This window comes from Protomyctophum parallelum, assembly GCF_964188405.1.
Source record: "Protomyctophum parallelum genome assembly, chromosome: 23".
NCBI lineage: Eukaryota > Metazoa > Chordata > Actinopteri > Myctophiformes > Myctophidae > Protomyctophum > Protomyctophum parallelum.
In genome coordinates, this window is record NC_139715.1 from 25,143,387 (window position 1) to 25,162,318 (window position 18,932).

The 18,932-nt window shown below is 42.1% G+C and overlaps 1 protein-coding gene across 1 annotated transcript; it reads left to right on the top strand.

The window, feature by feature from the left end:
• On the top strand, nucleotides 1-4,864 carry LOC310853967 (interphotoreceptor matrix proteoglycan 2-like; the record flags this gene model as incomplete). The annotated part of the gene is made up of 4 exons (XM_083758443.1): nucleotides 1-117; nucleotides 2,315-2,533; nucleotides 2,880-3,046; nucleotides 4,832-4,864. Exons 1-4 carry the CDS (start codon nucleotides 21-23, stop codon nucleotides 4,862-4,864), a joined length of 516 nt encoding a protein of 171 aa, XP_083614569.1. The 5' UTR covers nucleotides 1-20.
• Nucleotides 4,865-18,932: the final 14,068 nt, after the last annotated feature.

Here is an 18,932-nt window from a genome sequence, read left to right on the forward strand (position 1 = left end):
CCAGCAGGTAGAACGTCCACATGCTAGATGTTTGGACTGACATGGAGAAGAGGAGGACTGTTGCATTGTGGGCTCTGGGAGCTGTCCTCGTTATGGGATCAATATGCCTTACAGCAGGTATGTGGACACTTTTGATTGATTGATTTCCATCCATCCATCTTCAACCGCTTATCCGTAGTCGGGTCGCGGGGGCAACAGCTCCACCAGAGAGCTCCAGACTTCCCTCTCCAGAGCAACATTAGTGACTTCCTCCTGGGGGATTCCGAGACGTTCCAAGGCCAGTGAGTCGATGTGTTTCCTCCAACTGCGCCTTGGTCTGCCCCGGGGTCTCCTCCCAGTGGGACGTGATTTTAATTATTTAATATTTACTATCAAGATTGTCAACTGTACTATTGTACTAGTAGTAGTATTGTCAAGTAGTACAGTAAAGTATGGAGATAAAAGGTGATATAGAGCAACTGGGAACTTATTTTTGGAACTTAGATTTAGAAGACATTTGTAGAATCGAATCGGCCTCAAGTCTTAAATGTTTTATGACATTCATTTTCATTTATTTTTCTTTTAGGTTTTATGACCTCAATTACACCCAAAAAACCTGAACTTTGAACATTCAGTGGATTTTCTGTGGTCTGAAGTTTTCTTTAAGGTTTGGAAGCCTTTTGAGCTACAATGAAAACAGGCAACAGAGTGACATCTGCTGGCAAATCCCAAAACAGTGACATCTGCTGGCAAATCCCATTGACATATATGGGATTTGCAGGGTCTTACATCACTTACTGCCGGCAAATCAGAGCACCTGTTTGAGCCAGAAAACCCCAGATCACAGAAAATCTACTGAATGTTAAAAGTTCATGTGTTTTGGGTGCAATTGAGATTAGAAAACCTAAAAAAAATAAGAACAATTCCAAAACCTTTTTTTTAATGTCACAATCCCTTTAATCTGTTAAAGAACTCTCCACACATGTAATATAAATGAGTCATGTGACATCATTGAATCGTATGGCATCGCATCACCATGAAGGAACGTATATCGTCCACGCATCGCATCGTCAACCGTAACCCATTAAATCTGGTAAAGCCACCTGTATCATTTTAGATTTTAGTGTTGGCTATTCAAACTAGCCACATAATAGCAGATATTGACACTCGAAACCCACCTCTTCAGGACAGCCTTCCCCAGTTGAGGTATATAGGATGTGTGTCCCAGACCCCAGGATGTCTCCCCCAGACCCCAGGATGTCTCCCCCAGACCCCAGGATGTCTCCCCCATACCCCAGGATGTCTCCCCCAGACCCCAGGATGTCTCCCCCAGACCCCATGCTTATAGGATGTCTCCCCCAGACCCCAGGATGTCTCCCCCAGACCCCAGGATGTCTCCCCCAGACCCCAGGATGTCTCCCCCAGACCCCAGGATGTCTCCCCCAGACCCCAGGATGTCTCCCCCAGACCCCAGGATGTCTCCCCCAGACCCCAGGATGTCTCCCCCAGACCCCAGGATGTCTCCCCCAGACCCCATGCTTATAGGATGTCTCCCCCAGACCCCAGGATGTCTCCCCCATACCCCAGGATGTCTCCCCCATACCCCAGGATGTCTCCCCCAGACCCCAGGATGTCTCCCCCATACCCCAGGATGTCTCCCCCATACCCCAGGATGTCTCCCCCAGACCCCAGGATGTCTCCCCCATACCCCAGGATGTCTCCCCCAGACCCCAGGATGTCTCCCCCATACCCCAGGATGTCTCCCCCAGACCCCAGGATGTCTCCCCCATACCCCAGGATGTCTCCCCCAGACCCCAGGATGTCTCCCCCAGACCCCATGCTTATAGGATGTCTCCCCCAGACCCCAGGATGTCTCCCCCAGACCCCAGGATGTCTCCCCCAGACCCCAGGATGTCTCCCCCAGACCCCAGGATGTCTCCCCCAGACCCCAGGATGTCTCCCCCAGACCCCATGCTTATAGGATGTCTCCCCCAGACCCCAGGATGTCTCCCCCAGACCCCAGGATGTCTCCCCCAGACCCCAGGATGTCTCCCCCAGACCCCAGGATGTCTTCCCCAGACCCCAGGATGTCTCCCCCAGACCCCATGCTTATAGGATGTCTCCCCCAGACCCCAGGATGTCTCCCCCAGACCCAGACCCCATGCCAGGGCTGGACTGGCCACCGGGCATACCATGCATTTTCCCGGTGGGCCGCGACTGTAGGGGGCCGCCATGATAAAAAAAACATCCTGGTTACCATGTCTACTCATGTGTTGTTGTTTTGGTTCAAACATCCTGGTTACCATGACTACTCATGTGTTGTTGTCTTCTATAGTTCACACCGATACAGCGGAAGCGCAGCCTTTCACCGCGCTCGATGTAAAGATCTCACGGCCCTACGGAGACAGTCAGATCTCACAGACCTCTGAGAGAGGAGGAGGACTGCTGTCCAGGTCCAAGAGGAACGTTCTGTTTCCCAGTGGAGTGAAGATCTGTGACCAGGAGACCCTGGACCAGGCGGTGTCCAACCACCTGGAGTACTATCACCTGAGAGGTGCGCGCACGCACGCACGCACTTCAATTCAAAGCCACATGCCTGTTTGCAGATACTCAACTGATAATTAACCCATTCTGGACGGGAACCCCTGTTTAACTAAGCATTATGTTATACTTTAGCTATTGAAAAATAGCAGATCTACAAGCTCGTAGCGCGCCACCGAGTAGGTCTGCACTTCCTGAATTTATACCTAAAGAATGTCTACTACATCATAATGGTTTTATTTCACTGTCCATCTGTTGAAAATCACTTCTCTGCGTGTGTGTGTGTGTGTGTGTGTGTGTGTGTGTGTGTGTGTGTGTGTGTGTGTCTGCACGTGCATGTGCGTTTGTGTGTGTGTCAGTGTGTCAGGACACGGTGTGGGAGGCCTTTAAGATCTTCTGGGACCGCCTCCCGGAGGGAGACGAGTATCATGATTGGGTGGACCGCTGTCTGCAGGGCTCCCTATCGGTCAAGGAGATCGGCGCACATTTCAGCCAATCGGAAGAGCACATCCACCTCATCAGGAGTGTGAGTCAAAACATTCTGACCAATGAGGTGTTGATTAAACATATTGATTGATTGATTGAAATATGTATTAACAGTTTGCAGAATTACAGTACATTTCAAGCACAAACTCAATACAAAGACTGTTAACTGTGAGTGGACGACCCAATTAAGCATTACACTTGTTTACAAGAGGGTCCACCTTGTTCAATTCATAAAAACATTTAGAGACGTACAAATAGACACTTCTATATTGTCAAAAACAGAACAGGAATTCATCATAAGAGAGCTAACTAGAAAAAGTGCCCTTCTGGGCACAGGTCTCCACCAGGATTTCTTCCTCAGCCTAGTGGGAATATGCGTGCACAGTTTCATCGCAATCGGACGCTGCGTTGAGGAGTTGTGGCGATTTGTACAGCACTCCTGTGAACTTTGGAAGCCAATCTTAACCAATCAGGATGGAGTGTGAGAAATCTGAAAGACCGGTTTCGTTGAATGGCTCTAGAGAGACTGTGTACCAATTTGCGTGATGTTTGGACAAAATCTGTAGGTGTACTGTGCAAAAACTTGTTTTGCACAAAGCGGCCTCCTGGTGGCGCTATAACAGGCCGTTCTGGAAAGTTTGGGGCAGAGGTTCATCGTTGGCATCCAGGGAGTGTGTGTGCAAAATTTGGCATCGACCGGGTTGTTTTGCACAAAGCGGCCTCCTGGTGGCGCTATAACAGGCCGTTCTGGAAAGTTTGGGGCAGAGGTTCATCGTTGGCATCCAGGGAGTGTGTGTGCAAAATTTGGCATCGACCGGGTTAACGGTGGCCGAGATTAGCTGTTCACGGACACACGGACACACACACGGACGGACGGACACACGGACGGACGGAGTGCAAAACATACTCTCCCCACATGCCTTCGGCCTGGTGGAGACAAAAAGGGAAAAGAAACATATACAATGAGGGGGAAAAGGGGTGGGCGGTGGGGGGGGATTCAGAATTTACGGGGGCCCGTTTTGAATTTCAGCCGTCCGTAGGTGCCCTGCGGTACCCTTTAGCAAGACACTAGGCCGGGCACTGTGGTTGTACCGGGCAGTCGGCTCCCAGTAGGCCTACGACAGTATTAAACTGTACATTTAGTATGGAATGCAGAGAGACAGTGTAGTGTCTCAGTAAACTAGAGGATCATAGAATGCAGAGAGACAGTGTAGTGTCTCAGTAAACTATAGGATCATAGAATGCAGAGAGACAGTGTAGTGTCTCAGTAAACTATAGGATCATAGAAGGCAGAGAGACAGTGTAGTGTCTCAGTAAACTATAGGATCATAGAATGCAGAGAGACAGTGTAGTGTCTCAGTAAACTATAGGATCATAGAATGCAGAGAGACAGTGTAGTGTCTCAGTAAACTATACCATCACATACTATGTAGAGCAGTGGTTCCCAAAGTGGGGTCTGGGGACCCCCAGGGGTCCTTGGGGGAGTTCCAGGGAGTCCCCAGCTAAATGATAGTTTGTAACCATATGGACCCTTATGGTTCTGTAACTCTGAGAGTGTACAAATGGTAACTTTGATTTTGTGATATAATGTGGGGTCCCAGAGATAGAAATGCCATTAAATGGGGGTCCGTAGACTAATGCATGTCAAACTGGGAGGTCCTTGAAAGTGTTGAGAGTCACTGCTAGAGCCGTGGAAATCTTCTCTCATGGGGGTCCCTGGCATATCTTTTCAAATAATTAGGGTCAATTTGGGGGTCCTTGACATGAAAGACGGTGTAGTGTCTCAATAAAGTAACTACTTTCCAATCATATGTTCCTGTTTCAGAGGATTGCCATGGATACTGCAAGAAACAGGTGAGAACTGTGTGTGTGTGTGTGTGTGTGTGTGTGTGTGTGTGTGTGTGTGTGTGTGTGTGTGTGTGTGTGTGTGTGTGTGTGTGTGTGTGTGTGTGTGTGTGTGTGTGTGTGTGTGTGTGTGTGTGTGTGTGTGTGTGTGTGTGTGTGTGTGTGTGTGTGCGTGTGTGCTTTTGAATTAATATTACTTTGAGATTTGTGTGAAATATAAAGTGTGTTAAAATAGTGTGTGTGTGTGTGTGTGTGTGTGTGTGTGTGTGTGCGCAGTACTGAAGACATGGAGTTCCAGAGTGACCATTCAATGGACAACACAGGAGGTATGCCTGCTCAGTCGTTTCAGAACGTCACTCACCCAAAATAGGCGATCTACAACGTAAGCTTGTAGATCGTTTGGTTGTTAGTTATTTTAACCTCTTGAGCCCCATGGGGCTCAGAACCTCTGAACAGCGCTCAGCGGGTCAATGGAGACTCCAGTTCCAACTTTATGGTGAATAAAGTACTGCCTACCAGTGACATCATCGATGGGAAATCTAAGCTAAGCTCCGTTGTTCGCACGTTAATAAAAACAGAAACAAACTAGAAAGGCACTCTGTCGAGGTGTCAACTTGCGCCTTGCACACAAGTAGTCCATGGCCTACTTGTGCGCCAGCAGAGCGAGCAAGTACTGCTACGAACTAATGTCTCTTACAACTGCCGTTCAAAATCCTTTAGACTCGTTATTGACCTTACAGTATACCAACCTTGAAACGTACTTAGTTACGTCACCATCAACAGCCAATAAGGGACCACCATTCTTACCCCGACACATACATACAATACATAGTTCATACCCAGCCGATCACCAAACGTACCTTAGTTACGTCATCAAGAATGGTGGTACCTTATCATCAAGGTGGACAACACCGACATGCATACATACATACATACCCAGCCGATCGCAGTACTTGCGCACTCTGCTTGCGCAAGTAAAAAATGAAAACCTGCCTAACAATGACATTTGTACCATAATATAACAGTGAGCATTAATGAAGATAGATAACATCACCATTTCAATTCTGTCTCGCTGTACCTATTCTTTGTCTCTTCGTCACAGACAATTATGTCTCTACGAGTGGACCAATCACAGCTGTGGGTGTCGACCGTGGCTTCCCCCCTTACACCCGGGTGACCCCAGAGATACATGAGGTCGTCATAGCAACCACTACAGGAAGTGACATCACTACCGAGGTCATAACAAAGGAACAAGGACACGGCAACGTCACTGGGGGTGCGTCTCTACAGGTCGCCACGGCAAAGGCTGAAGTCCCTGCAGAGGCTTTGGCCTACGATACCCACAAACCCACTGGCCAGGAAGTGGGGGGCAACACAATACCGTATATGGTCGAGGAGGAAGCAGTTGGCGAGGACACTGAGGAGGAGGACTCAGGTGAGGAGGCCCTTCCTTCTACAGTGGTGGGAAGTAGATTTAATTAATTACTGTACTTAACCCATTTTGACCTGAGATCAGATTATAAAAATGTCTGTTTGAAAATGACAGTTTTCAGTCGTTCGATTTTTCAAAAATAGCAGACCTACAAGCTTGCTATGAGCTTGTAGATCTGCTATTTTTCAATAGCTAAAGCATAACATAATGCTAACACCAAAAGGGGTTCCCGACAAAAATGGGTTAAATACAACTTTGATATACAACAAAAGATGTTTGTACGTCTTTACTTGAGTATTTCCAGTTTCCAACACTTCTACTGTACATTACTCCACTACATCTCAGATCTATATATTGTACTTAATTTACTACACTATAATTATTTGAACACTTTAGGTACAAGTTTCTTTTTGTAGATTTTGATTATTATTACAACTCATACATTAACCACACCATATGGACAGCTTTTTCTGTCAATGGCCCAGCCTCGTGGAATGAACTTCAAAACTCCTTAAATATATTATAAAATAGTTTTGAGTGCAGTACTTTTCTCCTACCACTGACTGCTCTCCTTCTTCTACGGGAATTCAGAACATGGAGGAACCGAAAGGGAAGCCTCGCCGGGAGATGAACAAGTGCCCTCGGAGGAGGAGGAGTCTCCACAAACACCCGCGATACCCGCCAGAAGGGAGGAGCCACGTCCAGCAGGGGAGGAGCTACGTCCAGCAGGGGAGGAGCTGAGTCCAGAAGTTCCCGTTGAGGTGGCGGCGGTGCAGGCGCCCAATGCGGAGGTCAGTCCAGAGTCTGCTGGTCAAGTGGTGGAGAGTAACTAAGTACATTTAGTTAAGTACTGTACTTAAACAGTACAGTTTTTAGGTATATTTGTACTTTACTTGAATATATGTAAAATTATCTGTACTTTTACTTCTACGACACTACATTTCAGAGGCAAATATTGCACTTTTGCTCCACTACAATTGTTTGACAACTAGTCAACAACTAGTTACTAAGTCACTTTGTAGACTTTATTATTATTACAAAACATACATTAACCACTCCAGCCCTATACACATTTCGGCCATTTGAAAATAGCGATCTACAAGCTCACAATGCGTCGCAATTGCGACGCATTGTGAGCTTGTAGATCTGCTATTTTCAAAATATTTTCATACATTAGAATTTTGAAAACATGAAATGGGACATTCTGCATAGTGCATTTTGAATTCCGGACTTGCACTTGTAACGAAGTAGTTCTACATTGCAATATTGATAACTTTTACTTAAAGGTATATTCAGTGATTTAACTTAATTCAAATATCACTTATTTTTTAGTTTTGTTGTGATAAACCTCCCTATTCCCTAGTGTGCATAATAAGGAGTTCCTCCCTTTCCCCAGTTCACCCCTGGGGTCAAAAAACCTTAGGTTTCGTTTTTGGCTATATGGCCCAGCCTTCATCCAATCAGGATAGAGAGGGGCCTTCCGGCAATCATGATCGAGCGGAGGCGGGTCTTGGTGTGTGTGCTGTTGGCCTGTTGCGGGGGGGGTTCCAAATCACCCAAATCACTGAATGCTCCTTTCAATGCGAGTAATTTTTCCACCACTGCTCACAGGTCACCCTGGACTCCGTCCAGCCCGATCTGGACGTCGAAGCGACGCCAGACGACGTTGGTCGGGTACCAACGGCTCTGGAGGTGCAGGCGGAGGAACAAGCGACTCTAGAAGGACCCGACGGTCACTTCCGTGATCTGGAGGTACAGTTAGCAGCAGAAGCAGCAGCAGAAGAAGACAAAGTGAGATCTTTAGAGGAACCTGACAGTGACATCCAGCAGATTCCTGGAGGGTCTCCAGAGGTCGCAGCTGAAGTGACCCGTCTGGTAGACGAGGCGGCGTCACACACCAGGCCTACTGGTGCCGCTCCAGATGTTTCTCCTCACTCGGAGACCTGGACAGAAGCTCCGCCCCTGCAGTCTGAAGCTCCGCCCCTGCAGTCTGAAGCTCCGCCCCTGCAGTCTGAAGCTCCGCCCCTGCAGTCTGAGGCTCCGCCGCTCCTCTCTACGGGAGGAGCCACAGCCTCTGAAGCCCCGGGTGACCTCAGAGAAGTCGTGCGGACAGAGGAGGTTAGTTTGGGTTTTCAGTTTTAGTTCACTGTCACATTGTGATGAAAGAATAGATATCAAAATAAGAGAAAGTAGCAGGTAGGGTATTTGGGATTAAATAGCATGCATTTAAATAAGAGGAAGAGGCAGGTAGGGTATTTGGGATTAAATAGCATGCATTTAAATAAGAGGAAGAAGCAGGTAGGGTATTTGGGATTAAAAAGCATGCATTTCGAGATGAATCGGAACAACATCCATTCAAGTGTGCAAGAGGAGCAGAAATGCAATAAAGACAAAAATACACAAACTCCACAGAAGAAGAAAAAATAATTGGTAACATTATGGACCACAGCGAGGAAGAAATGACATGTATTTGAGATGTTTCTTTCGCAGCCGTTCACTTCCTTGTTTATGGCCCGACAAGACTGTCTATTCTTTCTGAATCTATGTTGCTGTCCATGGTTTTGATCAGAACGCCGATGTTCTGTCCTCATCTCTGACTTAAGCAAGCATCTTGTTTAGAATACAAACGCTTCTAGAGAGAGATGAGACAAAATAAGTGTTAAATATTGGCAAGGATATGATGATGATGTTGCGACTGGAGAGCACTTTATGAAACATGGGTCTTTTGAAGTCAGTAAAATATAAAAATGTCTTTGCCTTGTTGGGTCGCTTCGTCCTCAGCCTGTCCTCCTCGAGGAGGACGAGGACTTCCAGATCATTGAGGGAGGAGGTGCGGGGGAGGAACTGCTCCAGGGGGCGCTAGAAGAGGAGGTGACGGTACGAGAGGCAGCTGAGGAAAGCTCAGAAGAAGAGATCACTGAAGCAGAGAGGGCCGAGGATGAAACGTCACAGGAGGAAGAAGCAGAAGAAGAAGGAGAAATACCCGATGAGACTCAAGAAGACGAGACGACAGGTACTGCAAGTGGACCCCAGATAATTGGCAAAAAATACCTTTTTATGATGAGAAAACATTGATATATGTAAGAAATGTCAAACTATTTGATCCCTTGGTTTAATCCCTTGAAAAGTGTATAACCATATGTGACTAAATTTGACAGAGGGACTGCCATTGGGGTTTTTTGAATTTTCGTTTTTTCATGTCAGGGAATCATAGCTTCAAATTGACATATTGGTTGTTCAGTTTGACCCACCAGTTTTGGAGATATGGCTTATAGAGTAATGTCTTGCAGAAAACAGCGAGTTGAGAAAACAGGCTTGAAAGGTTCACTTCTGTGGTCTCTAACATTACACCTAGCTAAATAAAAATTTAAGCATTTATTTCATATTTACATGTCGATTCCAGCTCTGACACTTATTTCAGACATGCTCTAGTATGTGAAGAGCCTACCTGTGCTCTTAACTCATTTTTTAATTCTCCTCTGGTGAAAATCTGGAGTTTGCGCGATGGCAGGCTCTCAGTCAAATCTGGTCACATATGAAGGTCAAATGTCTGTGAATTAACTTGGAGGTCAATTAATTCACAGGAAAAGAAGGTGTGGAGGAAGAGAAAGAAGGTGTGGAGCCAGCAGAGGATCAAACACTGGAGTCTGCAGACGTAGAAAACCTGGCAGAGGATCAAACACTGGAGTCTGCAGACGTAGAAAACCTGGCAGAGGAAATTGTTGAATTTGCAGGCGAAACACAAGAGGTGGCGGAACGTGAAGAAAAACAAGAGACGGGAGAACAGACTGAGGAAACGACAGGGCAAGAAACAACCGAGGTTACAGCTGAAGACGAGACGCCAGAGGAACCAGAGCCAGAGGACATGGAAGCAGAGTTCATGGAAGACGAGATCGTAGATGTAGCCATTCAACAAACCGTTGATGAAACGCCTGTAGACTCTGAAGAGGAAGTCACCTCATTGGCCGTAGATCTTCAAGATGACTGGGAAGAGGATCCAGAAGATGAAGCTGGGACTGAAACTACTGGAGGAGAAACGGACGTTCCTCCACAGCGACCGGTGCAGACCCCCGGGGGACCGGTGGAGTCCCCAAGGGGATCCACTGTAGAAGAAGCCCCACCCCCAGAATCTCCCAGCGAAGCAGCTGTGGAGGAGATGGTCCGATCTTCACCAGAACACACCACCAGTGAAGAGGAGACCGGTGAAGGAATTAATCCAGAACCCACCCTGGTACCTGGAGGAGACGCAGAGGAGGCCAGGGGTGAAGAGCTGACCCAGAAGATCCCAGAAGACATTGGAGATGTTTCCCCAGACATACGACTGGAGGCGGAAGACCTCACCCTGGATAGTCTTCTGGTGATCACCCCAGAACCTTCTGATGACATCACCCCTGATTCCTCTGACGACATCACCCCTGATTCTTCCGATGACGTCACTTCTGATTCTCCCGCTGACATCACCAACGATGACCTGCTGGGAAACAACGGATTTGCTCTGGATGAAGCCCAAGACAACACGGTGGGTGAATAGTAATAGTAGTAGTACTTTACAATTGTTGTTATGAACAACGATGATCATTGTTTGTTCTTAACGATGTTGGCAGATCGGCAATGAGGTTGACGAGTCGTTACGGAGGCCCGTCGGACCCGTGAGGGAGCAGCTCGTGGACCTGTCAATCAAACTGAGAGGACACAGTTACCATGACGACCTGAGAGATCCCAGCAGCTTCTACTACCAACAGCTGAGCAAGCGGTTTACTGCCAAGGTACCTATTAGGGATGGGTAGCTTTTAGTTTACTGCCAAGGTACCTATTGGGGATGGGTACATTTTAGTTTACTGCCAAGGTACCTATTAGGGATGGGTACATTTTAGTTTACTGCCAAGGTACCTATTAGGGATGGGTACCTTTCAGTTTACTGCCAAGGTACCTATTAGGAATTGATACGGTGCGGTACTCGGTACCTGGGAATCGGTACGGTACCTATTTCAATACTGTCACAGCTGCCCTGTTTTTTTCTATTCTTTTTTTTGTTGTTTTTGATGTATTGAATAGTTTATTAAACTAAAAACACCAACAGAGTACAGTCAAACACCTTGCTGTCTTGTTTCAATGCAATCAATTCATAGACATGACTTGAATTAAAAACAAAATTCAATACCATCACTGGAAAAAATAAAACACTGTATGTACAGGGTGAGAATAAAAGGAAGAGGGGGCGGGGGGTGATCACCTGTTTAACAGTGAGGTGATCATTTCCTCTCCCCTGGGCCTGGGGGAGGGGAAGGGGGAGGGGGACCTGCTGCTGAAAGGTGTATTTTCAGGCCTGTTTTAAAATATGTATAAGTGATCTGAAGGAGAATTTACCCTCATTTCTCTAGTATTGTGGCGCAGTTTGTGTGTCTCACTTTTTTGTGGTAGTTAGTCAGGTATGTGGTAGTTAGTCAGGTATGCAGTATTGAGGGCAAGGCCACAATTACAATTTTGAATGTCAATCCCATTTTCAATTGCTTAACACTGTCTTCTACCCAGAGCCAGTTTAGACTAGCAAAATGGGTTGGAAAGAGGCGGGTCACGGGCCCCAGGCCGAGAAGTAGTAAAATTAGTTTGTTTTGGGAGGACTGAGGCTTAGTCTTAAGTGACATTAATGGGATGCTGGAGAAACAAGAGTTGGAAGCAAAGGAGGGCTGAATTAGAGCTCCCGCAAGCGTTTTCAAGAGCACTTTTGTTGAGGAAATTCTGCCCGGGAATCTTGTTATTTGATTTACTTTTTTGATCACCCTTGTTACCATGCTTTCACCTGTCATTTATTTATCGTGGTAATTATGTACTGTAACCACACTTCATTAAGACTCTTCAGCTCAGATTGATTATTATTGATTGTACAATCTACGATGCGATGCTAGAGGGCGGTCGGGTCTAGCCTGAAGCGCTGCCTTCCTCCTGTCTAGCATCGGCTTGCTTATATGAGCAGCCAAGAGCCAATGCTCATGATGCAATGATCCCCTTCCACTATTGGCTCATACTAGGACATGACGTATGTACAGTCACAAGAAACATTGTGTATACAGTTTATGTGTATCCCTGGGGATACACATATGGGGAATAAGAATAAGGAATATAAATAGGCTAGTGGTTAAGATGTTGGCTTTCCACACGGGAGACCCAGGTTTGATTACAGATCCTTTCAATAGTGCTGTGACCCGGATATGGTTTCCCAGGGGGTCAAAAGGTGGGTGAGGATTTAGGAGGGGGCAGTCTTAAGTCCATGTTTGGAGGTAAAACGCCATAGCTTTAGAGAAAAAGCACAGTGCCAAAAACCACCAGGATGTTCATTGCGAACGCTATGAGACCCTGCAGATCATGTCTGTGTGTGTGTGTGTGTGTGTGTGTGTGTGTGTGTGTCTGTCTGTCTGTCCCGATGTGACACCACCCGCTCGCCACCAGAGGGCGCAGCTGTAGCACACACACACACACACACACACACACACACACACACACACACACACACACACACACACACACACACACACACACACACAGGGCGCAGCTGTAGCACACACACACACACACACACACACAAACAACCACACACACACACGAGCTGCGTTCGCTTCCCGCGTTTGCGCGTCTTACTTGTAGATAAGCTTCAAAAACATTTTAAAAACTCGAAAGACATGATAAGTGGGTCTTTAAATCATGGTGTTTCCTGTGTGAGTGGGCCTTTAAATCATGGTGTTTCCTGTGTGAGTGGGTCTTTAAATCATGGTGTTTCCTGTGTGAGTGGGTCTTTAAATCATGGTGTTTCCTGTGTGAGTGGGCCTTTAAATCATGGTGTTTCCTGTGTGAGTGGGTCTTTAAATCATGGTGTTTCCTGTGTGAGTGGGTCTTTAAATCATGGTGTTTCCTGTGTGAGTGCACTGAATGGGCCTTTTGTTCATAGTCTGTTTCCTGTGTGAGTGGGCCTTTTAATTCATGGTCTGTTCTAATGTGTGAGTGGGCCTTTTAATTCATGGTCTGTTTTCTGTGTGAGTGGGCCTTTTAATTCATGGTCTGTTTCCTGTGTGAGTGGGCCTTTTAATTCATGGTCTGTTTCCTGTGTGAGTGGGCCTTTTAATTCATGGTCTGTTTCCTGTGTGAGTGGGCCTTTTAATTCATAGTCTGTTTCCTGTGTGAGTGGGCCTTTTAATTCATGGTCTGTTCTTCTGTGTGCTCATTGCAGATTAAAGAAGCCTTTGAGAGACTGCCTGGTTTTAAGAATGCCTTCGTTGTTGAATTCAGGTAAACATCACATTACAGTATCACACCTAATTATTATTACACACCTAGTAATATTACAGTATCACACCTAATATTATTACACACCTAGTAATATTACAGTATCACACCTAATATTATTACACACCTAGTAATATTACAGTATCACACCTAATATTATTACACACCTAGTAATATTACAGTATCACACCTAATATTATTACACACCTAGTAATATTACAGTATCACACCTAATTATTATTACACACCTAGTAATATTACAGTATCACACCTAATATTATTACACACCTAGTAATATTACAGTATCACACCTAATATTATTACACACCTAGTAATATTACAGTATCACACCTAATATTATTACACACCTAGTAATATTACAGTATCACACCTAATTATTATTACACACCTAGTAATATTACAGTATCACACCTAATATTATTACACACCTAATAATATTACAGTATCACACCTAATATTATTACACACCTAGTAATATTACAGTATCACACCTAATATTATTACACACCTAGTAATATTACAGTATCACACCTAATTATTATTACACACCTAGTAATATTACAGTATCACACCTACTATTATTACACACCTAGTAATATTACAGTATCACCTAATATTATTACACACCTAATAATATTACAGTATCACACCTAATATTATTACACACCTAGTAATATTACAGTATCACACCTACTATTATTACACACCTAGTCATATTACAGTATCACACCTAATATTATTACACACCTAGTAATATTACAGTATCACACCTACTATTATTACACACCTAATAATATTACAGTATCACACCTAATAATATTACAGTATCACACCTAATATTATTACACACCTAGTAATATTACAGTATCACACCTACTATTATTACACACCTAATAATATTACAGTATCACACCTAATAATATTACAGTATCACACCTAATATTATTACACACCTAATAATATTACAGTATCACACCTACTATTATTACACACCTAGTAATATTACAGTATCAACACCTAATATTATTACACACCTAGTAATATTACAGTATCAACACCTAATATTATTACACACCTAGTAATATTACAGTATCAACACCTAATATTATTACACACCTAGTAATATTACAGTATCACACCTACTATTATTACACACCTAATAATATTACAGTATCAACACCTAATATTATTACACACCTAGTAATATTACAGTATCACACCTAATATTATTACACACCTAGTAATATTACAGTATCACACCTAATATTATTACACACCTAGTAATATTACAGTATCACACCTAATATTATTACACACCTAGTAATATTACAGTATCACACCTAATATTATTACACACCTAGTAATATTACAGTATCACACCTAATATTATTACACACCTAGTAATATTACAGTATCACACCTAATATTATTACACACCTAGTAATATTACAGTATCACACCTAATGTTATTACACACCTAGTAATATTACAGTATCACACCTAATATTATTACACACCTAGTAATATTACAGTATCACACCTAATACTATTACACACCTAGTAATATTACAGTATCACACCTAATATTATTACACACCTAGTAATATTACAGTATCACACCTAATATTATTACACACCTAATAATATTACAGTATCACACCTAATGTTATTACACACCTAGTAATATTACAGTATCACACCTAATATTATTACACACCTAATAATATTACAGTATCACACCTACTATTATTACACACCTAATAATATTACAGTATCACCTAATATTATTACACACCTAGTAATATTACAGTATCACACCTAATATTATTACACACCTAGTAATATTACAGTATCACACCTAATGTTATTACACACCTAGTAATATTACAGTATCACACCTAATATTATTACACACCTAGTAATATTACAGTATCACACCTAATATTATTACACACCTAGTAATATTACAGTATCACACCTAATATTATTACACACCTAATAATATTACAGTATCACACCTACTATTATTACACACCTAGTAATATTACAGTATCACACCTAATACTATTACACACCTAGTAATATTACAGTATCACACCTAATATTATTACATACCTAGTAATATTACAGTATCACACCTAATGTTATTACACACCTAGTAATATTACAGTATCACACCTAATGTTATTACACACCTAATAATATTACAGTATCACACCTAATGTTATTACACACCTAGTAATATTACAGTATCACACCTAATATTATTACACACCTAGTAATATTACAGTATCACACCTAATATTATTACACACCTAGTAATATTACAGTATCACACCTAATATTATTACACACCTAATAATATTACAGTATCACACCTACTATTATTACACACCTAGTAATATTACAGTATCACACCTAATACTATTACACACCTAGTAATATTACAGTATCACACCTAATATTATTACACACCTAATAATATTACAGTATCACACCTAATATTATTACACACCTAGTAATATTACAGTATCACACCTAATATTATTACACACCTAATAATATTACAGTATCACACCTAATGTTATTACACACCTAGTAATATTACAGTATCACACCTAATGTTATTACACACCTAGTAATATTACAGTATCACACCTAATATTATTACACACCTAATAATATTACAGTATCACACCTACTATTATTACACACCTAATAATATTACAGTATCACCTAATATTATTACACACCTAGTAATATTACAGTATCACACCTAATATTATTACACACCTAGTAATATTACAGTATCACACCTAATGTTATTACACACCTAGTAATATTACAGTATCACACCTAATATTATTACACACCTAGTAATATTACAGTATCACACCTAATATTATTACACACCTAATAATATTACAGTATCACACCTACTATTATTACACACCTAGTAATATTACAGTATCACACCTAATACTATTACACACCTAGTAATATTACAGTATCACACCTAATATTATTACACACCTAGTAATATTACAGTATCACACCTAATATTATTACACACCTAATAATATTACAGTATCACACCTAATGTTATTACACACCTAGTAATATTACAGTATCACACCTAATACTATTACACACCTAGTAATATTACAGTATCACACCTAATATTATTACACACCTAATAATATTACAGTATCACACCTAATGTTATTACACACCTAGTAATATTACAGTATCACACCTAATGTTATTACACACCTAGTAATATTACAGTATCACACCTAATATTATTACACACCTAATAATATTACAGTATCACACCTAATATTATTACACACCTAGTAATATTACAGTATCACACCTAATATTATTACACACCTAGTAATATTACAGTATCACACCTACTATTATTACACACCTAGTAATATTACAGTATCACACCTAATATTATTACACACCTAATAATATTACAGTATCACACCTAATATTATTACACACCTAATAATATTACAGTATCACACCTAATATTATTACACACCTAATAATATTACAGTATCACACCTAATATTATTACACACCTAATAATATTACAGTATCACACCTAATATTATTACACACCTAATAATATTACAGTATCACACCTAATATTATTACACACCTAATAATATTACAGTATCACACCTAATACTATTACACACCTAGTAATATTACAGTATCACACCTAATAATATTACACACCTAGTAATATTACAGTATCACACCTAATAATATTACAGTATCACACCTAATAATATTACATTATCACACCTAATAGTATTACACACCTAATAATATTACAGTATCAACACCTAACGATGTTTACTTTAACCTTTTCATTTTCAATGCATGTAATGTCACTCATAATTTTACTGCATTATTATGAGTCATAATGCATTATAACCATTAATCGCCATGTAAGATCACTCATAATACGTTATAATCACTAATCAGTATCGGATCATTTCAATCGAAGGACAACTTCACACATTTTCATCCATATCGCCTTATAATTCTAGTCCTCGCCAATAGAGTACAGAAGTCCAGACGCCCCCCCCCCCCCCCCCCCCTTGTGTTCCAAGAATAAACAAACTGTCTATTTATATATAAATTGTCGGAGAGGCTCTGTATTATTTCTGATAGTCACTAATCAGTCACTCATATTTGATGTATGTATGTGTATATATATATATATATATATATATATATATATTGATGTGTGTGTATTTTGTGTGATTTCTCTGCAGACCACAGAAGGACTTGGACAGGTGAGTATTCGAACACAAATAAATATCGTCTGTCGGATGGAAACCTCCTTACGACCAAAACTGTTACTTTTCAAGATGCTAATACAAAAATATCAAAAGTTGTAGATCTACATGCTGCATTTCAAGCTTGTAGATCTGCTACTGGAGATTGTATACCCAGGGCCTGTGCAATTTTATGAGCCAGTTTGTGCTATTAATTATAGACAACTGGAATGGCGTGTGAGAAGTCTGACTGCTAATTTAGACAAACGGTGTATAGGAGTTTTACTTTTAGCAGTGTGTTTTGAAGAAAAGAAAGTGAGTTACTCACTCAACAAAAGAGATTTTGTGGAGTCCCATAGTAATCCTGGTCTCTAAACTAAGCCGGGGCACCTGATGGAGGGGAAAGGAACTGGTCGGAATAACGTGTTCCTTTCATGCGCTACGTCCGGCCGGGGAAACTCTCCCCTGTCAGGTGAAAAGAAGCAGCTTGGACTCCTCATGCATAGAAGGATGCATGAGGTCAGCCTCCCCCCCCCTTATTTCAAAAACAAAAGAGATTTTGTGTTGTTTTTGTCTCTCATTTATCATCCAATATTCCAATATGGAAAGCAAAACATTTTCCTCAATGCAATCCAAGTTTCATTCATATATATATATATATATATATATATATATATATATATATATATAGTAATGTAAGGTTCAAGGAGTTTTGTTGTCATTCCAATTCAAGTACAGAACAAGATGTTTTACCCAGGATCTGCAGACATATACACCTAAACATTCCATGAGGACACTCTAAACATTTAATACAAATAGGACATAATACCTAGAGCAGGGTTCCCCAATAGGCGGCCCGCGGAGCGCCCCCTTGTGGCCCCTGGAAGAAAAAAAGGAAAAAAAAGAGTTCCCAGATATAAATGGCATTAAATGGGGGTCAGTAGCCTATGCGTGTCAAACTGGCCATCCTTTTCAAATGGGGTCTTGCCCTGAAAATTCTTTTTCAGGGCAAGACCTCGACCTCGCGCCTGCAGACTCGGGCCCCAGCC